Source organism: Thermobia domestica, chromosome 13 (assembly GCF_964235325.1).
Source record: "Thermobia domestica chromosome 13, izTheDome1.hap1.1, whole genome shotgun sequence".
NCBI lineage: Eukaryota > Metazoa > Arthropoda > Insecta > Zygentoma > Lepismatidae > Thermobia > Thermobia domestica.
In genome coordinates, this window is record NC_137466.1 from 133648712 (window position 1) to 133672801 (window position 24090).

The window sequence follows — 24090 nt, forward strand, 5'->3', positions numbered from 1 at the left end:
GTATACATTGCTACAACTTCCTTTGATATCACAGCATAATGTGTGGTTGCAATGCTACTGCGAACGAGGAACATGAAAAACTCAATTTCACGACTTCCTTTCTCGAATGAAAACCTTATCTTCTGTAGCATCATGATAGCTGCATCCATGTTTGGCGATGCTGCTGTAAAAGGCTGGATGACACCTGCATTCTCCATTGGAGTGATCAGGCATCTGGAATCATATTATGTGGTCTCATTGGATTCTTTACTAGCTTGCTTCCAATATGCATTATATGAGTCTTTGACCAGCCAACAATACAGTGCATCAATGAGATGTTGTATAGACCCTGTTGAGGTTCCATTCTAAAAGCCCTACATGGAATGATATTCCAACAAGATAACACAGAAACACACGAACACATGTGGCACAAAATGCCCTACATTTCCTGGATGAATGAGATTTTTCACTGTTTCCTAGGCCAGTGCGTTCACCTGATTTCTGGCCGATTCACCTTTATCTTTAGATAACGCATCGCACCTAATCGCACTACAATTGATGAACTTAGAAAACGAATCGCAACGCATAGCTTACCATTCCCCAGGAGTACAGGACAACGACTATAGTCATTTTCACTGTCTCGTCGTGTTGAAGCCATTCCACACACACACACACACACACACACACACACATATATATATATATATATATATATATATATATATATATATATATATATATATATATATATATATATATATATATATATTTGGCCAATACATAAATATATTAACGTTTAAGTGTTTCTAAGTAATAACTAACTAACTCTATGGCCTATGGAACCCGCAGGTTCAGTGCCGCGTTCACAAAAGCTCTCCACTGACTTCTATCCTTAGCTAATTGCATCCAGTTTCTACTTTGTATTCCTATCTCTGCGAGATCCATCTTAATATTATCCTCCCATCTGCGCCTAGGTCTTCCTAATGGTCGCTTTCCTATGGGTCTTCCAGTCAAGGCTTTGAAAGCGTTTCTACTTTCTTCCATTCTAGCTACATGACCTGCCCACCTAAGCCTCCTAGACTTCACGACCCTAACAATGTTGGGTAAACCGTATAAACTATGTAGTTCCTCGTTATGAAGTTTCCGCCATTCCCCATTCTCGTTCCTCTTGGGTCCGAATATTCTTCTCAGGATCCTGTTCTCAAATACTTTCAGTCTATGTTCTTCCCTCAGAGTAAGTGACCATGTTTCGCAACCATACAGAACAACAGGCATGATTATCGTTTTATATATTTTAAGCTTCAAATTTTTCGACAGAATTCGCGACGACAAGAGATTTTGAACCGAAACCTTTTAGTCGACATTTAATTTCTTCGTGAATATGAATATATTGTTTGAGTTTCTAAGTAATATTGTAAGTAAAAATACGAAATACAAGAAATGATTTACTATTACACTAAATTTACTTTATAGGTATTACAGTGCATCTGTGTGTGTTGTAATTGTGCAAGATTCATCGGTTCTCGAATTATAAGAAACAAAAGTTTTATCTGCAGGAAGCCTTTCAGAACATCATAGTTTCAAATCAAATACACGTACTAATACAAAAAAGAAAGATGTTTTGAAGAAGTTGAATGTACATACTGTTTTTGTAAAGAAAATTCTACATAGAATTAGTTAAATGGCAAAGTAATTTAAGAATTATTAACTTAATAATAAAATAGGTATTTGGTGTTAGGTCACTTCAGTAGCTAAATCAATGTAAAATACACTTGTTTTTGAACACTTTCTCTATCAATAACATTCTAGTTTAGAAATGAAATGAAATCTTTAAGTTTTACGTCCCACGGTTATGCCGGTTAGGCTAAAGGAGACGGTGATAATGAGAGATGAGTGAAATGGTGGAATGAAGAAAGTGGGAAGAAACGGGAGAACCCCGAGAAAACCAACGAGCACGGTGTTTGTCAACCACAAAGTCCACACGGCGCGAGCTGGGATCGAACCAGGGACTCCAAGCACCGGAGGTGAATGCTCTACCACTGAGCCACCGCGCCCCCGCATTCTAGTTTAGAGTGTCATTTTGAAGTGAGTAAAGCTTGTCAAACGAAACTTATAACAGCGTCCATTTACATGATTTTTTCTAGATTAATCATACGAGGGCTATCCAGAAAGTAGATTACGTTTTCGTCTGTGTCCGCTAGGGGCGGGGCTAGCGCGGCCATCTTGGGGTCAGAGCGTTGCGCAGCTCAGTCGGCATCTAGCCGTGCTAGTGAGAGGTTCGTGCTGTGCTCCGTTAAGATACTGTGACGGTTTGAAATGTCTGCGTTAATTGAAAATCCCGCGAGCTGCGAGGTGCGTGCAGTAATAAAGGTTTCTGACAGCAAAAAACTGTAAACCGATAGAAATCTATCGGCAGCTGTGTGAAGTGTATGGGGACAACATTATCACTGCAGGTGGAGTGCGACAGTGGGTCATAAGATTTAAAAATGGCCGAACCAATGTTCACGACGAAGATCGAAGTGGGAGACCCAGCAAAGTGACTGCCGAACTTGTCGAAAAAGTCGATGTTAAAGTCCGTGAAAATCGAAAGTTCACAATAACGGAACTTTCTTTGAGTTTTCCACAAATTTCGCGAAGTTTGTTGCACGAAATCATCAGCGAAAAGCTTGGTTACCACAAGTTTTGTGCAAGATGGATTCCAAAAATCTTGACAGAGGACCACAAAAATCAGCGAATGGCTGCAGCGTTGCACTTTTTGGACGCCTACAATAAGGATGGTGACTCTTTACTCGATCGCATCGTTACTGGTGACGAAACATGGGTGAAACACGTGAACTGTGAAACGAAATTGCAATCAATGCAGTGGGGGCACACAGGTTCTCCCCAAAAACCCAAGAAATGCATGCAAACAATGTCGGCAAGGAAGATGATGGCGACTGTTTTTTGGGACAGAAAAGGTGTGATTTTGGTGGACTTCCTGGAAAGAGGCACTACAATAAACGCTCAAAGGTATTGCCAAACTCTGCAAAACCTCAGAAGAGCAATTCAAAACAAGCGCAGAGGAATGTTGAGCTCTAAGATCTTGTTGATTCACGACAACGCCCGGCCCCACACGGCAAATGTCACACGTGAAGTTCTTGAATCTTTTCAGTGGGAGTTGTTTCCTCATCCGCCGTACAGTCCCGACCTGGCACCGAGCGACTTCCACCTATTCCCAGCAATGAAGAAGTGGCTGGCTATGCAGCGTTTTGATGACGACGAACAGCTGCAAGAAGAGGTAACGAAGTGGTTGAAGTCGCAGGCGGCCGAATTTTTCGACGAAGGAATTTCCAAGCTCGTACATCGCTACGATAAATGCCTTAATTTGAATGGTGACTATGTCGAAAAGTAGTATTTGTGTGTGGCTTGCATCTGTATATAATAAAATTTGTTTCCTATACTTTGTTGATTTTTTATTCCAAACCGTAATCTACTTTCTGGATAGCCCTCGTACTATAGATAAAATCTAAAGAAACAATTCGTAATTATGCATTAAAATTATGTTTTGTATTTGGAATAACTCAACAAATAATCATTCCTACATACTGTCTAATACTGGAAGGATGGATCTAGGAAGATCACAAGAAGAAGATATCATCTAGAAGAAACACTCAAGGAAGATTACTTTCAAACTTTTAAATTTATTTCAATAAAAATGTAGCCATGGCACGTAGCACAGCTTCATAAGCTCATATTAAATAATAAATGTTTGCTAATCTTACCTTGCGCTAATACAGAATTTCAACCTACTCCCAATATACCCTATAATAATCTATAGAATACATTGTACCCTATATGTTATTATTAACAGATTATTCCTTCTATTGTCATTACAGTGACAAAAGTTCATCGCAAATCCATTTATTTAGTATAAATCTTCAGTATTCTTTTCAGGTGATAGACATCTCTTAACGAATTATTCGAAAGCTTGGCGCAGTGCTTTTGTTAAGAATCCTTCACATTATCTTAATGATAGAACAATAGAATTCTTTCTATCACCTTATCAAAGTCATATTTTCATAGTTGATATGGACTGCCGAGGAAGTTTAGAGCTACTGAATTGGGTAAGTGTAAACTATTCAAATATTATTTGTGAGTAATAAACTAAATGTATTAAGAATTACAAAACAAAATCAAATCATTGAAACTTTGATATAATTATGTTTAATGGTAGCTCAAAGTATTCAACATATTCAAAAGAAATAAATTTCAAATGTACATATATCTGGAAATAACTAAAGTTTGACACATTTAATTTTTAATATTCGCTTTTTATTTTATTTAACACATAATAAGCATTAAACCAGCAAGATTTCTTAAAAGAGGTAAATTTTTGAACTTTACCCTAGAATCAGACAGTTCGCTCGATAATGGGGAATATTAGGTTAACCAACTGTCAACCTTGGTCTAACAATGGGAAACGGTAGACTAACCAACTGTCAACGTTGACCTAACAATTTGAAACGGTAGGCTAACCAACTGTCAATATTGGCCCAACAATGGGAAACGGTAGGCTAACCAACTGTCAACGTTAGCCTAACAATGGAAAACGGTAGGGTAACCAACTTTCAGCGTTGGCCTAACAATGGGAAACGGTAGGCTAACCAACTGTCAACGTTGGCCCCACGTGTAATTGGTCGGCTTGCCGAGCATTTGCCAACCAACTCAATTGCCACTATAACTCCTACGAATTAAATAAAATTACGACTGAGAGTACAGGTCGAAAATGTTAGATAAGTAGTTGCAAATGGTTGGATGGCCAACATACTCTTGAAACTATGTTGGGCTAATGTTTCAACTTCATCTTGGCAGTTATCAATTACAACTATGGCAACAATTAGCTTACATGGCACTACTGTTACGCACGAGACGAGAAATATAGTTTTCGTAAATTCAAATATTTCCCCGAATAACATTGTATGACATATTTCAGTAGTGAAACCGAGTAAAAACCACGAAAACTGAACTAATTAAGCTCCCATATGTAGCAATACTTCGTTCAAAATTTGTGAACGTACTACAGCCACATTTTGAGGAATAAACAAACTATTGTTTCAGGATATGTAAGTCATGTGTATGTAGAGCGTGATTCCATCGGTAACTCAGAAAAGTCCAAAATGTGTCAGATAGCGTTATTCTGGAGGAATGCTTCTATTTTGTCGAAAATTATCGAAAAGGTTTTCTCGTCTGGTCTTGTTTTGTTAACTTATGTACAAAATTTACGTATGTCCTGATTTGTTCTGAATTTCATTTAGAAGTTATCACGAGGGGTAAAGAAGGGTATGATATAATAAGATTTAAACCATATTTAATATTGGAGTATATTGTGTAATGACTTACATATCTATAAATGTTGATAAATACTGGTACATTGATAAATACTTTAAACATTGCCTTCGTACAATCACTTTGTCTATCTATAACTTTTATACAATGTACCATGTAACACTAAAACAGTGTTTGAGATCTTAGACTTGATTGAATTAGTGTTGTCTACTCAATTTCTCGCGTAGCCACAATTCTTTTCTAGAAAACGGGACGAGAATTGAAGACTTTGGAGTAAAAACCCGTCCAATCCAAAAAAGAGAAAGTCTAAATGAGATAGCTTCACAAGGGTTCCTCCTCATCCGATTTTCTTCAAACTTGGCACAGACCAAAAATAAATCGAAATGTATTTTTTTTTTGTTTCTTTCGGAAAATAGGTTAACGGGGGCAAAGGACTTCTTTTAAAAAAGGGGTCCCCTTGATTAAAAAGTGCCACACTAAAGAAACGAAACTCTGTCGATGCAAGGATGACTTCAAAGTAGGAAATACGTGTTTTGTCGTTTTTGCGAGAAAAGGGTTGCAAGGAACAATGCTCCCTTCGAAATGACAAAGGAGCCTGCACAACCCTTGCGGAAATTCGATTTCGGTGGAATTTCTTGACACTGTGATATATTGTAAATACTGTGTTTCTGAGAAACAGTCTCAATGTGCACAACCACAAATCACTGACCGTTTGGCCACTTTTTTTGAAAACAACCGATGATAACGATATTTTGGACTTCGGTAAAAAAATGACTAAAACCGTAATATGTTGTAGATATTGTAATTATGAGGGAAAAAGTCTCAACAGACACAGCCACCAATCAATGACCGTTTGGTCACTACAGGGCCACTTTCTTAAAAGAGCGGAAGGTAACGGTATTCTGGATTCCGGCGGAGTTGCTTGAAACTGTGATATGTTGTAGATATTGCAATCTTGAGAAAGGATCTTAATGGACATAACCAGCAATCACCTATCGTTTGGCCACCACGAGGCCACTGTTTTGAAAGCAGCCAATGATAGTGATATTCTGGATTTCGATGAAAACTGAAACTGTGATATGTTGTAGATGTGTTCCTGAGAAAAAGTCTCAATTTGCGCAATCACCAATCACTGACCGTTTGGCCACTATAGGACCACATTTTTTAAACGAGCAGAAGGTAACGGTATTCTGGAGTTCCGTGTAATTGCTTGAAACTGTTTATGTTATAGATATTGTGAGAATGTCTCAATGGGCACAACCCCAATCACTGATCATTATCATCTACCACACCACATTTTTAAAAAACAGATATATGTAAAGATATTCTGGAATTTTGATGGAATTGTATGAAACCTTGAAATATCCTACCCACAACCCGGAAAAGGGATAGGGAGAGTAACGGCCAACATCATTTAAGCATAAACAACATTCCAATGTTCAAATTGCGGGACAAAAGAAAACTCTGGAAAGCCCTAGACAATTTTTTTCAGGATCATGACATCTACAATATATCACAGTTTCATTTATTTACACCGAAATGAAAAATATCGTTGTACTCGGCTGTTTTAAAAAATCTGGACCTGTAGTGCCCAAACGTTCAATAAAATTGATGGTTGTGTCCATTAAGACTTTCTCACCATGAAAAGATCTGCAATATATCACAGTTTTACTCATTCTTACCGAAATCAAGAACATCGTTATACTCGGCTTTTTTCAAGAAAGTAGTTCTGTAGTGACCAAACGATTAGTGGTTTGTAGTAGTGTCCACTGAGACTTTTTCTAAGGATGATAATATCTACAACATATCACGGCTTCTGTCATTTTGACCGAAATCCAGAATATCACTTTCTTCGGCTCTGTTGCTTTCAAAAAGGTGGCCTTGTAGTGGCTAAAGGTTTTGCCTATTAAGACTTTTCCTCAGAGTCACAATCTCTACAATATATCACGGTTTCAAGCAGTTCCACCGAAATTCAGAATACCGTTACCTTCTGCTTCCAAAAAAAGGTAAGGATTGTAAGGATTGTGCGGGGTCTTTTGACATTTCGAAGAGGGCATTAGCCCCCGCAACCCTTTTCTCGCAAAAACGACAAAACACGTATTTCCTACTTTGAAGTCATCTTTGCATCGGCAGAGTTTCGTTTCTTTAGTGTGGCCTTTTTAATGAAGGGACCCCTTTTTGAAAAGAGGTCCTTTGCACCCGTTAATCTATTTTCCGAAAGAAACAAAAAAAAAATACATGTCGATTTATTTTTGGTCTAGTATATATGTGCCAAGTTTGAAGAAAATGGATGATGAGAAGCCCTTGTGAAACAATCTTTTTTACACTTTCACTTTTTGGACTTGACGAGTTTTTGTCCCAAAGTCTTCAATTGTCTTAGAAATTGAAAATGTACTTCTAGTCGCGAGGGAAACACTACATAGGGCTAATTAAGTGTGCTGCTAGAATTTAAAATCAAGATAAATACTTAATATATAATATTCTTCCTATCTCATTCTGGTGTTTTAGGCTTCTGGAATACACTTGTATAACATTCGAAATCATTGGTTGATACTTACTAGCACATCTAATGACAGTAACACATTAGAAGATCTTACGAATGGAGTGAAGTCTTCGATTGGACATATAAATATGCTAATTGACAGTAATGTTGTTGTAGCAGTAATTACGCATAATGCCTCAAGCATTCCATTATTAGATGTTTATAAACGAACTCCAGAAGAAACTGTTATGGTTTCTGTCTTTGGGACGTGGAATCAAGAGAAAGGTGTACTACTGGCATCAACAAATGTTCCAGCAATTAGAAGGAAGAACTTAGGAGGTACTCGTTTAAGAGCAGTAATTGTGGTAAGTATAATAAAGTCAGTGACGTCACTTCAGATTTTGCTTGGGAGACAAGATTCTTTGATATAAGTAAACTTTGAGCTGTTTTATTAGTATATTGTTAAACTAATGAAAACTTATATAATCAAGCTCTGGATATTAAATCCTTGCAACCCCAAATGATGGTATATATGCTTTACCTGAATAAAGCATATATAATTAACAATCAATTTCTCGCACACGTTGTTTGTTCATAACAAAGCCCAGTTAATGGGAGCTGCGATGGAACCGGAGACTCCATACGTTCTTACAGGTGAACATTCTACCACTGATTCACCTCGACCCCCACCTAACTTTTGTTAAGTTCACCCATACTAAATGGAACGTCTCATATACGGTCTACCTCATTCTTCATTAGTCACAGAATCCAGCAGAGAGTAAAGTTCGAAAATGCAAATATCCTCTGATGGCGGTCATAAGAAAAATCTTTTGCCGTTTTATATAAGGCTTGTAATTAATCTGTTAATAATGAATTAATCAGTTAATTTCGATCTTCGGAAGTAAACACTTTCACCTTAACTTCTTTTGAGATCATAGTCAAGGCTCCTCTCGGACTCTTTCAAGGTGAGAATAACAAAAATTTTTGATAATTGTATTACTCATTTGCTTTCGTATTAGTTATACAAAAATGTGGTTTAACTGGCGTTTGGGGTTGTTTGAGATATGATCACTCCTATTTTTCTTTCTTTCTCTGGAATATAGTGGTGATGTATATTTTTAAAACATCGTATATCAGCCGACAATATCAGTCGGTTAACTCTGGCTAGATCAGGGGATATCATTGCTATCTGTTAAAAAGGGCAGAAAAAACAAAAACGATTTTTAGACGAAAATGACATTTGTTGAATTCGATGATGTTAAGGATATACGTCTTGCAGATATTTTCTCTCCCTCTTGATGCTTGTAACCAGGAACACAGAAATATTCTGACCAGCCAGAACATTATAGTCCCCCGAGACTTTTTGAACGAAGTAGTGCGGATGCGTTAAGAGACATGGGGCACAACCGAACCGTTCCCCAGAAAATGACGGGGATGTTACTCGATTGGTCAGAGTGGTGCTTGTGTGTAACAGGGAAGGTCAGCGATATATCAAAGTTTGATAGAGGCCAGTTTGTGATGGCAAGATGACTGGGAACGAACATTTCGAAAATAGTGCAAATTGTCGGACAACTTGTTCACAAGCTACTGTGGTTAGTGTCTTTAAAAGGTAGGGTAAGGACGGTGAAACCATCATCAAAAAAACAAATCATAGGACTTCATTAAAAGTGTCAGACGTCGAAGACTGTCGAGGTTGGAACAACAACGTAGAGTGCAAACTGTGGTAGAGTTAACAGTAGACTTGACAGTGGAAAAGTCATTAGTGTGTCCAAGCACACAGTTTACCGTACACTGTTATATATATAGTTCGAAAATTAATGAAAAAGTAACGATTAAATAAGTAATTTCAAAAGTAATAGATTCAGATTCAAATTCAAAATCACAATTTTCACTACTGTGCAATCGGAATTGTCTTGATATGTGAACGTTATTATGTAATTTAAGGGACAAAGCTATGGACATTGGGAACATTAGTCGAGTAGTATGAAAAGTTACTGTTTTAATACAAAATCTTATATATAAAAGAGAACGCACAAATCCTTTGTTCCCTCATCACGCTAATACGGCTGAACCAATTTCTTTCATTTTTGGGGGGTTATTAGGATTTGGACCCTAGATGGTTTTTATCATATCACTTTAATTTTTAATTACCAGTGTCTTGAGATAATTGACCATTCAAGTGTCCATAACGTACAAATCCTTTGTTAGTTCATCATAGGTAAAAATAAACGTATTTATATGCAACCCACATGACCGTATCACTCGGCGGGTTAACATAAATGACAGGCGATATAATGTTAACATTTAATGCAATCTTCTATGGTTTTTATCATATCAATTGAAAGCGAAAAAGTAAAAATTATCTAAGTAACAAAGTTTATTGCGTTCCGGGGTGACCCCAGCGAAGCGGGGTGAACGCTGCTAGTTGATAATAATTAATAAAAATAAAATTAAAATGACATAAAATTGAAAATTGAAAAACAAAATGGAAATGGAATATTGTATGCACTTACAAATATTTACTTAGTGTTAAATTCAAAAATGCTAGAAATATTTACACTTGCAAATTCTAGTTATTGAGTGTAGTAAGACGACGTGTTTACTCTTATTTCAGGTGCCCAAAGAAAATTTCTGGAAACATAAAGCTGATCTCAGAACTCGAGATGTTGATTCGCAATTAAAAGTAGCCTATGCTCTTATGCAGATTGTGGCAGAAATGACAAATATTAGGTTAGTAGCATCATGTTATATTCTCACAATATTAGAGAAATTCATAGTGATTCAACTTAATAAACATGTTTAATTAGTTCAATAATGACAAAACGCGCTACTAGCAACTAGAACTACTAAAACTACATGGAAATTCGGTGCGAAAGGCCAGAGTTTGATTCACGATGGGAGCTCAAGTGCGGAGTTAAAAATTCATATTAATGCGTAAGTCTTCATCTTATATAGCTCCCATACGCGAGTTTGGTGTTAAACTCCAAACCATTCAACAAATAAAAATCTATTAAAACAAATGACAAAATTTTGGTGAACTTTCTAACAGGATGGCGAAACGTCCTTCTAGAAAAATGAATATGTATTTAGTATTGAGGAATTATACTAGTCAAATCACGCATAGAAAAAGCTAGCAAAGTATTTGTATAAGCTGGAAGGTGTTTGTCAGTATTCCATCGACCGATTTCAACCCCAATCAATATGAATAATTTTTAAGCCCTAAAGAAACGTATGCCATATTTCATGATTTTTTTTTAAAAAAAAGGAAATTTAACGAAAGTTGGCTTCAAATATGTTTATACTTGTGGTAAATACGAATATTTTTTTTACATTATTTTTAAGAAAAAGGATTCGTATTTGCTACTAAATTCTTCTCTGATTTTAGTTCCAAGTAAATGTGGATGGTTGGAAGGTGAAGAAAATATACGACACATCGCATTAAAATCTTATTAATTTTTACGGAAGTCAAGGTGAAAATTGTTTTGTTATCTCATTTAGGTATGTATATATGAGATTCCAACTTTGGCTTGGCTTTACTTCAGCTTGATTCTATTCTTGACGAACTTGAACCCCAAGCAACAGTCTTGCTTTCCGAATCCGAAATAAACCATATGCCGAGAGCCATTAAGATCGCATAAATTTTACCCAATTTTATGAATCACACAGAAACAAATACGAATTTAGTCAAATAGTAGAAGTTCGCTCACGCTTCGTTTAGTTATTCGATATAATAAATTATATTTACGTACGAATTTAGTTGTGATTCTTTTCTGAAAAACGAAACACAGTGTTTAAGCTGTATTTTAATCCGAATGCACAATTATTATGTTACTACTTGACAAAAGAATGGGTACATATACAGAGGAAAAGTGAACAAATGTAGAAGTACTCTAACCTGCTAATTATTCAATTTTATTGGATTAAATTGTTTTTCGTCTTCTAATATTCTGTTCGTTGTTTGTTGTATATTTTTAAAAGCACTAGAGTAGGTAAAACGAATTTTACATAATTTAGTGTATTTATAAAGTAACCAATCTTTGTAAATATGGTACAAATGTATCGCTTTATACCAATGATAGCCACAGGATTGTAAGCCAAATACCAGGCAAGTGACTTCTTAGCAGCAGATAATTATCGTGCCAGTGGTTTTGAAATATTACTCTTTTATTTCATTCCCATTTGTTATTGCACTATGATTCATTAAAAATTAATCTACGTATACTGTAAAGAATTAGATTTTCCATTCTCTGGAATATTTTTGTACAAATATTTATCAAATAATGAAAAAACTAAAAAAAGTGCAACATATCATGTTAATATGGCGTTGGAGCATCTCTTGCTCAAATGGAATATTACACTATTCCACGTGCAGTACATCACTCATTTCTCTGGGAGGTGATGAAGGCGAAAATATGCACTGGACCTGTTTCTGAGGTTTTTTTCCGATCGCTGTTCGTTTTGCCGATGTGGTTTTGCCAACCATTTTGTAGGCCATCCCCACTTTGGACGCTGTCTCTCTCAGCACATCCAACACACCTGCCATTTTCGTCATACTTACACCACATACCGAGCGCCAGCAATGTACCCTTTGTGAAAACCTGAGACCTTACCAATTTTGAACTATCACCATCTCCTCAGTTCATTTCACATTGCCGTTGTACTGATCCTTATATAGTACGTAGTATTTTCTAACCCAGTAGTTCTCAATCGTTGTCTCGCGACATATTGATGTGTCGCTCAGTCCCATAAAGTGTCTCATGAAATTTGGGAATGTTACGAACCAATTAGTAAGAATCAATTTAAAGACAAATTGTAACAGTCAGCACCTCCAATGGCAGTAATAATGCTCAGTACTATATAGAGTCACTACTTTTTAGAAACTTAAAAATTTTACACTAGTATCAGTGACACACACTGCAGGGAGGGTTTCGGTATTTTAACCCTCTTGAGCAAGATATTACGGGAGAAGACACATTTACTATATTAAGATTTATATAAATCATGCATGTCCTGAAAGGAAATGAGATTAAATTCTTGTCAACCGCTTGATGAAACTCTGCGTATACCACTGGCGTATAATTTATATAATTTTAATATATCAAACAAGTGTGTCGCGATGTCGTAGGTGTATAGTAAAGTGTGTCTTCAGTCCAAAAAGGTTGAGAACTACTGTTCTAACTCATCAAAACCAACCGTATGGCGCTGCAGTCGCAACCTGACCGTTGTCAACTAAGACATCCTATGTGTTTGAACTATTTTGATAACCATCTGTATGTAGATGAAGGAATATTATACAAAACATGTACTCGTATATATTGCTTCCTATATTTTTTTGTTACAAGTCTGGAGTTGGTAGTTGTAAATTCTTGGGGATACAAACAGAAGAATGGCACATTCACCGGAATGTTTGGAGTCTTTCAACGTAATGAAGCTGATATTGCACTGACGCCTGTTCTTATTGTCAAAAATAGGCTGGAAATAATGGATGTGGTAGCTGAAATCCTTCCATTTGCGTAAGTAATTATTTTTCATTCTCTCTTAAACTTAGATATTTTTTTCAGCTATCCTCTGTAATTGTAGACTTCTTGTTTTGCAATTAGGGTATTCCGGGGTCAAGTTTCTATTATTTCCACTTCTTTTCCTACTTTGATTGTTATAGTTGATTCTTACCATTCCAGTGTAAATTGAACTTGTGGCTGGTGTTTGTAAGATTGATAAGCAAATGAATAAGACAAGTGTATTGATTGGTTGATTTATATTACGCCCTTAGTCAGCGGCGTGACTATTATAACATACTTTCTTAACGAACTCCTTTTATCACATCCTCTTGATCCGACCCCCGTAAGTAATTTCAAGTTTGTGATAAGTTTCTGACTATTGTTGCCCATCGCTTACAGTTGTAAGATGTATTTTGTATATTTTTATTTTATTTCAATACGTAGCTTTTCTCTGGTTTCATTCCACTTTTATTATGATTGCTTTTAAATGATTCTTTATTGGTTTAAATTCATTGTTGTGTTTGATAACTAGTATGGAAATAAAAAAAAATATGTCTATCTAAATAAGAAATTCAAAATACTCTTAAATAAGTCTTCAAAAATTGATCAAAAGATTGCGATCTTGGCCAATAATTAGCTTTTAGATCAGGGGCCACAAAATTTTGGAACGGTCCCTAAATAAAGGTTTCGTATTTTCTACGGAATAAGCATATCACACTGAGTTAACTGATAGTTTGGGTTTGGTTACACTATATATAGTTCTCCAGATATAAGGCCTACAAGAAAATATTTGATTGGAATATATTGGATATTTTGATCCAAAAATATTTCTTCCGCTACTAGGTCCCAATTACATTTATCTTTTTTTAATCTCCCTTCACAACTCTCATGTATCCGTATTATGACCCCCGTAAGAGTTCCTACCTCCAGGTTAAGTAACCCAGCTATATAATATTATACCTACAGTTTCAAGTGGAATCTGATCCACTGTAGTGGATTCAATTATCTCCTACAGAAAACCGAATCTGGGAATTTGTGCTTCGAAGTTACGCGCGTGGCTCTATAGATAAGGGACGAGGATTGGTTAATACTTGTAAAAGTATCATGGGTGGTGTATATCTTTGTATATAAAAGAAGTTCTGACTGATTGGCTGATCAGCGTCCAGGTCAAACTACTTAAGCTAGACTCTTGAAATTTCAACAACACATAGGATTTGTGACGTAACCTACTATTAAGGAAGGATTATTGGTTCAACGTGGAAGGGGTGGTGAGTGAGAGAAGCAGTTATTATAATGGTATGTCCGAATTTCAGAGTCATTTAAGGTTGATATTTGGACTTTTCATTTAAATTAATTGAAGCCTTTCAGCGTTTCTTTTCGGTTTTTTTTTTTTTTTTTTTTTTTTGAAATTTGACCTAGGATGGAAGAAAATGTGATGGGAGTAGTTCAAGAAGATGTCACTTGCAGGCACTCAAATTAAATGAGAAACTTCGAAATTAGACAAACTTCATATCAAAGGTGGAGGAGTAATAACGTAAAATTCAGCTGGTTCATAGTTTTGAGGAAAGTCATTCAGCCTCTTCTCGTACGAGTTACTTTTAAGTGAACTGCATAATCAACACAAAATATTCAGTTTTAAGGAAACAGGAAAGAAGTAAATGCACTATGACTTTCCGGGAGAATTAAGGGCTAACCTTTGTAAATTTTGTTGATTTATGGTAGAACGGAACATTTCTCATTTACAGGTCAGTAAATATTACCAGCCAATTATCTGACATCAGTGAATCTTGTCGTAGGGGGAAATGTTACGGGAAACTTTGGGAAAACTGATTTAAGAGGAAAGGAGGTTCATGATTTTGCCTAAAGGTAGTGGTGAAATGAATATGTGAATATATATTTTTCAGTTCAGAAAACTTGATCGCTTATATGTAATATATATATATATATATATATATATATATATATATATATATATATATATATATATATATATATATATATTGTTGATACATATGATTAATATTAGTTTGGAATATATTATTTTTGGGAAAGGAAACATATTTAATTATTGAATGTTAAAGAAACTCAATGTCGTCATGTAACGTAAACACATGTGTATGTTTATGTGTTTACATCAATGTTTTGTATATGTGATGAATGTTATGTGTCGCTACGACTAGACGCTTAATCGTCAGTTCGTATGCTATTGTAATGTGTAATTTGTAATGTTGTGATTCAAGAATGAATTGTCATCAAGTTGTAATACTATAACATTGACACACTTTGACTGTGGCATAATCGTTGAGTTTGCAGAAATTTGTGAGTCTGAGAATTTGATCACGATGTAATTCGGGTGAAACCAATGTTTTACCAATAGCTGAGATATACAGAAAGTCAACAACAATGAATTCCAGGATGTCTGGAATCCTAGTATAAAAACTTATGGTCTTGAAGAATTGGGATCAGAGATCGGAGATCAGAGATCAGAGGTGGATCAGAATTGGAACCTTCATACATCGAGTATACACATAGAGATCCACTGCGACTTATATCACAGTAGTTACTTAGCTGTGATTCTATTCTACGAACATCGACATCAGTTCCAGGCATCATCATTCCAAGGTACGTGTATCTCAGCTATGTCGAGTTATTCGTGGTTCAATTCTTAGATGCTTAAAGATATGTGATCTGGCGTTTATACACAGTCTTCGATCAGTTACAGTAATACACAATCTTTATGGAAATACAAAGATTTCATTCAAAGTTACTTTAATGTGGTTTACTTCTGTTACCCTTAACCTACTCATTCTAGATGGTGAGTAGCAGCGATCTTCGACCGTCAATTATCATTTCATCCCCATGCAAACTAGGCACGACGGTGGAAGGTTGTTAATATATATATATATATATATATATATATATATATATATATATATATATATATAAAAGCTTGTGAGTCGGTCCAAAATTTTACTAAATTCAGTTTCGTGTGAATAAATTTCTTGAGGCACGAGCCAAAGGGTTATGTAAATTTCAAATGTTTTCCATTAAGAGCAATATGGATGATTGGCAAATACAAAATCAATTCTTTCGTGGAAGAAGAATCTATATGAAAATTAATGAATCTTTTCAGGATTTGTTAACTAGAATGACAACTATAGAGATGTATTGTAAATATAGAGTTTATAGAACATTCTTGGAATCTTGGTAAATTGGAATCTTGATTTGTAAGTAATATCAAGAATACATTATTTTTCACTTTTGCTAATTAAATAACAATTCTCGTTTGAAAAGAAAATTAACAGAACCTGTACTTTAATAAATACTGTATATATTTTCGCAAAAGAAATAAGTTCGATTCAAGCTTATCATTCGTTTTGAGAACTGAGTGCATATTGGACGTGAGCATTCATTCTAACACTGACACTCGAGAATCAAACCCAGGTTTACCACATCATAAGCTACAACGCTACCTTGTGGGAGCTAACACAAGAATCAAACAATCAATGATGGAAGGGCTCATGAATTTCGTTACTCGTGACCTAAAAGCAATCAGACATGTGACCCGGCACAGGCTCTTATCCACGGGGGGCTAGAGTGGGCCGGCCCCCTAAATTTTCATGGTAGGCTTGCAAATGAACTATAATATGATTGGGCCGGGCCCACCTAACTTCAACCGCCCCCCCCCTCTAAATTTTTGAGCTGGCTACCGGCCTGATCCGACATGAATTTGTTGACTTAGATAGATCCGGAGTGATCCAGCCTGACACGATATAACTTCGGGTCCATAAAACTTAGTCGTACAGCACACAGGGATAGATAATATCAAGTTTACAAGCGTGATTTTAAGCGCTCTCTTTCTCACTAAATCTATTATTTTCTTTCTTTCTTTTCGTTCCTTTCTGTAAGTTTCAAATTAGTACACTTAAAGATAGCTATAGGATTATCACAATGTTAGCGTATGAGAACTGCAAACTGAAAGCTACATATTAGCGAATGAAAACTGAAAGCTACATGTTTTCTTATGAGGGATGTCAAAGTCTCAGCAAGTGGGCTTCTAAAACCACCGAAAGACTCCGGAATATGAGCAATGCCGTTGAGCTCGAATAAAGTTTTGTTAAGTTTTCTTGTATATTCTGTATTCAAATCCTCTGTATTACTCTTCAGAATGGGAAGACGAATAAACATGAAATTATATTTGAAATGTTGAAAACATGTTATCTTGATTAAGAAATAATGTCACATCGGGAATCGAACACACAAATATTTGAGCTCGAGTAGTGCGCAATATTAATCTATTATAAAATTCTGCAATAATGCTGTAGAGTTTATATTATTTCGAGTACATCCGGGTCACTGCCTCCGTCCATGTCCGTTCGGGACATCAGATCAAACCTTGGTATCATGGACAAAAGTGTGACAAAATTGACCCACATCATCCAATGATCCGTACTATTACTTACATATATATACCCATAAGACTTACATACTTATATATGTAGCTTTTATAATGCTCTAATTGTTATTTATTCTTTCTGACTTAGACCAGGTTTCATATTTCGTCAGCCACCACTTTCATATGTGTCAAACGTTTTTCTGCTACCATTTCAAACGAATGTGTGGTTAAGCACATTTGCTTTGGTGTTTGTGATATCACTCCTCCTATATGGGCTGTTCAACTGGGAATATCGTCAATACCCAACAGACCATAAGCAAACAGCAACTGTCACTGATATTGCCATGGTATCATTTGGAGTTATATGTCAACAAGGTAAGTAGATCTATAGACAGTCTTTTAACATTTATTAACTACTAGCAGCGTTCACCCCGCTTCGCTGCGGTCACCCCGGAACGCAATAAACTTTGTTACTTAGATAATTTTTACTTTTTCGCTTTCAAGTGATATGATAAAAACCATAGAAGATTGCAGTAAATGTTAACATTATATCGCCTGTCATTTATGTTAACCCGCCCCGCTTCGCTGCGGTCACCCCGGAACGCAATAAACGTTGTTACTTAGATAATTTTTACTTTTTCGCTTTCAAGTGATATGATAAAAACCATAGTAGATTGCAGTAAATGTTAACATTATATCGCCTGTCATTTATGTTAACCCGCCGAGTGACACGGTCATGCGGGTTGCATATAAATACGTTTATTTTTACCTATGATGAACTAACAAAGGATTTGTACGTTATGGACACTTGAATGGTCAATTATCTCAAGACACTGGTAATTAAAAATTAAAGTGATATGATAAAAACCATCTAGGGTCCAAATCCTAATAACCCCCCAAAAATGAAAGAAATTGGTTCAGCCGTATTAGCGTGATGAGGGAACAAAGGATTTGTACGTTCTCTTTTATATATAAGATTAGTGTTGCATATTTGCCTGAACTCCGTAAAACAGCAGAATTTGAATCTATGTAGTAACAGGATTTAGGTCCTTCAAAACAATATTATTTTCAATTAAGCATCTATGCTAGGTGTTCCAAAATAAATAAATAAAACGAATATGTCGTCTGCAAGACAAATTTAAGAACTAAACCATCTATGATGCTTAGGATTTAAATAATTAAATGATTAAATGTTTATGTATTCAGGATAAAGTATTTAAATTACACGAAATCAATCATCTACAGTGTCCCGTGATAATATTACATTAAGTCATTTATTGTACCCAAGATAAAATAAATTTAAACGATATAGCCATCTTGATGACGTAGGATCAAAATAAATGATTTTCCACTGTAGTAAGCAGGATGAAAATAAACGACTAATGCTCAGAATAGCGACATTTAAACGACTATGATTATGTTACAAAAGATAAAATTAAGTGAAATCAATAAGATGTCTATTTTAAATCATATGTCAAATTGTACAGTGTGACATATGTTCTTGCAAATAGTTTAGATTTAGGTGTAGTAATAGGTCCTCATAAATATTTATGTACATTTCTTAAAACTGCACAGGACTCGTAGTACAGTAGTTCATTAAGCCTATTTAATTGTAGTTTTGTTACTTAATTTCTGTCTTATTACCTATTATTATAATTTGTTAGTTTTTATATGTCCGATTTACAGTAAAATTACACTTCTAATGATGAACTAAAGCACAAAGACGGTATTTTGGAAGGAGGTAGAATGATTAACTGTATATGGTTTGCAGATGATATGGTGCTTGTTGCAGAATCTGAAAAAGAAATTAAAAAGATGTTAGAAATCTTGAGAAAGGACTGTGAAGAATATGAAATAAAAATAAAGGTTAGAAAGACTAAAGCCATGGTGATTAGAACGAAGCACCCAGTGTCAAATATAGTTGTAGGAGGAGAGAAAATAGAACAGGTGACTACATTTCGATACCTGGGTAGTATTATTAGTGATGATACTAACTGTGAACGAGAAATAAAAGCAAGGATAGGAATGTCGAAAGAAGTAATTCCGAGTAATAGAAATATGTTGTGATCTTCTCTGTGAGATGTAGTTATGGGTGAATGCAGGATTTAAAAAGGGAGAAGGGGAAATTGATCCAGTCTCTCCTCCATAAATAATCCATTATGCAAGGTATGCAAAGGTGAAACTAGTGAAGTAGTGAAACTCAACAATTGAAGTATAGGTGAAATATTTGCATGTACGTACATTGAAATATGGTTTATCCTATTGATGCTGAAATTATGAGTAATAACAGAAATAACATAGACTATTGTATACAAATATAAGTGTAATTTAAAGTGTTAAATAGTTTTTCCTGAGATTGGGAGATAATATCTTAGGACAGACAGTATATTTTTATTGCAAGTTAATTTTTTCCACTCCACTCGTTTACGTGTATATTCACCGTCGCTAACGCACCTGTTCCCTACGGACGGACACGCCAATGCACTCCTGCCCCAAATGGTTTAGATATCATTTTCACTTTTAGTGGCTATCTAGCATAAGCTGATTATTGTTTTGACATTACAATTTTTATTACATATGTAGAAATGCTGTATTTACACCCATGCACATAAGCCCTCCTAAAGTGAATGCCCACCGAGGAATGCAACTCCGCCCACAAGAAATGACTGCTCAAAACACAAGGAGTAAATTTAATGAAAAGTTAAATGTCCAATGAAGGTATGGATGGATCTCTATTGTAAATCTGCACCTCACAATTAATTTATTAGGATGTTGTCCGAATTTGTGGGGGCTTCATGTCTGCACTCCGAGCCATATCTTCTGTGAAAAACTAGAACCGCTTATGCTACGCTCCGGTAGCTCATCAATATGCCGAAATGACCAGGTCATTACCAACGTCAACACTGTGGTGATGCGGGACCGTCGTGTGACTATCCGGGAAACACCGGAAGAGGTGGATATAAGCACGTTTTCCGCACATTCTATTTTGACCTAAGATTTGGCCATGAAGAGAGTGGCGGCGAAATTCGTGTCGAAGCTGCTAACGACGAGCAAAAGCAGCTTTGTGTTGAAGTCACACAGGACATGCTGGACTCCGAAAACCGTGACTCCGACTTCATGAAGACCATCATCAATGGTGATGAGTCTTGGATGCACGGATACGATCCCAAAACCAAATCCCAGTCGTCACAGTGGAAGCATTCCTTGTCACCGAGGCCGAAGAAGGCCCGCCAAGTGCGCAGCAACGTCAAAGTGATGCTGTTTTCTTTGACTACCGTGGTATGGTACACCATGAGTACGCACCACAGGGTCAAACAATCACCAAAGAGCACTACAGGGTTGTCCTCCGTCGCCTACGTAGTGCTGTACGGCACTAGAGACTGGACTTCTGGTCAACAGGTGTCTGGCGCCTCCATCACGATAATGCTCCATCACATTTTTCGCACTTGATTCAGACTCTTTTGGTGGAACACCTGATTTCTGTGCTTCAACAGGCTCCTTACTCTCCTGATATGGCCCCCTGCAACTTCTGGCTGTTCCCCAAACTCAAGAGGCTATTGAAAGGAAGCGATTTTAGACCAGAGAAGACCTTATGGCAGTAACGACAGCCGAGCTCAACTCCATTCCGAAAGATGCCATTTCCGTATGCTTCCAAAAATGGCGGCACCGCAGGGAGAAGTGTGTGGAGTCTCAATGGATCTGCTGTGAGGGTGATTAGATGACCAACGCTCCAGGTAAGCCAGTTTCTTTTTTCCCAGACGAAGGTTGGATACTTTTCTAACAAACCATGTATTCTTAATTTTCATAGGAATGTATCAATGTCCAATCTAATATATATATAATGCTTTTCTTTATATCTCAGGTTCAGAAATCGAACCTCGAGAAACTCCAGCTAGAACTGCTTTCTTTTCTCTCCTGATTGTGGCTGTATTCTTGTTCACTTCCTATTCTGCTTGCATCGTCATAATATTGCAAACCTCTAGTAAGTCCATAACAACAACAGAAGACCTTCTAAACAGCCCAATAAAAGTTGGCGGATACGACATCGTTTACAATAGAAGATTTTTAAAGGTAAGACGTTAAGTATACTAAAAAAAACAACAAAAAATTGAGGTAAATCAAAGTATAATAGAGGATTACTGAAGAAACCAAATTAATTACAGAAATTCTTGATGGCTAAGAGGTTAGCATACGCACATGAGGCATGGGAGACTCGGGTTCGATTCCCGGCTTAAGCTAATGTGGTTCGGATTCCACGTTACTCAGTAAGTCCCGTCTCATATAGCCTAGCTGCTGAAAGGGACGTTAAACTCAAAATCAACTCAACTCAAATTAATTACACTATACTAGAATTCAGAACTTAATGGGAAGTAAGAAATCATGACGAGAACAGGAAAATAATGTTAAGGTTGACGAAGATAAAACTGGAGTATAAATAAAAATATTCACATAACATGAAATAATAACTACACAGCAGACAATGACGGTTTTAATACAATTCAATTTGAACACAGACCAGTGGTTCCAACATGACTACCAATTCAGTATGTTATTCCTGCATTAAGGATTCACTTTTGCGGTTAATAAAGGCCCGGTATTACCGATCTGACACAGGGCTGTTGTTGAGAGGTGTGAAAATATCAACATGGTGCTATTAAAGAACTAGGAAAATGAACGAAAGGAAAGCAGAAACAGGACCGCGTCACGAAGTTCTTTCAACATATACTCCTCGCATCTCAGCTTACCTAGTGATCACAAGCAGGGGTGGACTGGTTATGTAAAAAGGGCGCGGTCACATACTCTGGGAGGCTTTCGCTTGTATGGAATACCCCCTCCTAATAAAAGAAAGTCCCGGGGGGCTTCCCCCGGAAAATTAGTAGATGAGACCGGGGCTTGTTGTGACCAAATTCAGTTTTTATTTTTTCTAAGATCCCATTTTTATTAAATGTCAAAAAATTTTGTCTTAAAATAAAGTTTAGACATTAGACTACTTCAATAATTTTTTCTGCATCTATATTTATCATTACAAGAATAATACAATAGAAAAAACAAACATAAATGTTTTGTCACAACATGCCCCTTGCTGGGGTGGGTTGTGACTTTGATCGGGTAAGTTGTGACAGAAAGAAATGTGCACGATTTCGCTTATGTAATTTTAATATAAATTGTGCTAAACATAACGAAAAAGTAATGTTCCCTAACAAAAATATTTTCTATACATAAAGAAACCAGTTTCAATTTTTCATTTGAATATTCTTTCTAAATTATCGTTATCGTACACAGTTATATGAGTACACAATACTTCCTTCCTAATACTCAGTTTTATAATAGAATCACAATTCCTTTCCGAAATGACTTATGATGCAAACCTAGACTACATAGACCCCCTATCATCATCCGAGTTGCAGTTGTGGCATACATAAATAGGATTACCTTCTGTGCACGCTTCGTGTGACCACTGGTTACAGTCAACACATTTAACCCATGCTTCTCTGGGTTTGGAATTAGAAAATGGTTCCAGACACACAAGACAAAAACAATCTTCACTATCATCGTCACTATCAGTTTTATGTTTTGAAATTTTCACCCCTTTTTTCATAGAGCTGTTCAAAATATTACGGCTTATACCCTTCTTAAGAGACTTTTCATGTCTTGCTCTTGCTTCTGCTTCTAATGCTTCTTTAACTGGAGTATCAGTGAGTACAGCGGACACTCGCTTCTTCCTTCCTTCTTTAGTTTCTCTGGGTCTAGCTTTTGGTAACGGACGAAGGGCGTTAGGACTAAGATGATGAGGATTACTGTTATTTCTAGACGTTTCGTCGTAAGGCATTTTTTGCATAGACGACAGTTGTAGTTTTTCTTTACTTGTAGAAGGTCTATTGCCAACAGTCGATAAGGTTTCAGATTCTTTACGGTTTGTTGCTGGATAAGGCTGGTTTGTTTCTTTCACAGGTAGAGCTGGAAGTTCTGAATTCACTTCTTGTGTAATGTTAGTTGGTCCTTGTTCTTCATTATGACCTGTAAAGTTCGTTGAGTATGAGGATGCTGTTGAAGTTGAGTGATGTGTTAGTGAAGTACGTCCTAGTGCTAACTTTATAATGTGGTCATCATCTTCAATGTAACGATCAGTTACCTGCGATGGCAAAAATTCATCATCTGTAAAAATGTCTCTATTAAAGGGATATATACCAGTTATTCTGAATGCATTAAGAATATTAGATGGATTTACACTAAGAGGAAATGCCGTTTTCACAATAGTCGGGATGTCATAGGTACTAAGTGCACACCCAGGATTGTTTTTCATCCATGCATCCATTCCATTTGCAACTAACTTTTTAAATGAAGAATATACTCCTCTGTCCAGAGGTTGCAGCTTATGGGACGTGTGAAGTGGGAATGATAGGAGAACA

General features: G+C 36.3%; 1 protein-coding gene across 1 annotated transcript in view; it reads left to right on the forward strand.

The window, feature by feature from the left end:
* The window catches only part of LOC145667757 (uncharacterized), a 147102-nt gene that overhangs the window by 59816 nt on the left and 63196 nt on the right, over positions 1-24090 (forward strand). Inside the window, exons 11-16 of the mRNA XM_081735199.1 lie at positions 3913-4082; positions 7813-8151; positions 10401-10516; positions 13129-13299; positions 17829-18055; positions 21543-21751. Coding sequence (XP_081591325.1) covers positions 3913-4082; positions 7813-8151; positions 10401-10516; positions 13129-13299; positions 17829-18055; positions 21543-21751 — 1232 coding nt within the window. The remainder of the gene's footprint in view (positions 1-3912; positions 4083-7812; positions 8152-10400; positions 10517-13128; positions 13300-17828; positions 18056-21542; positions 21752-24090) is intronic.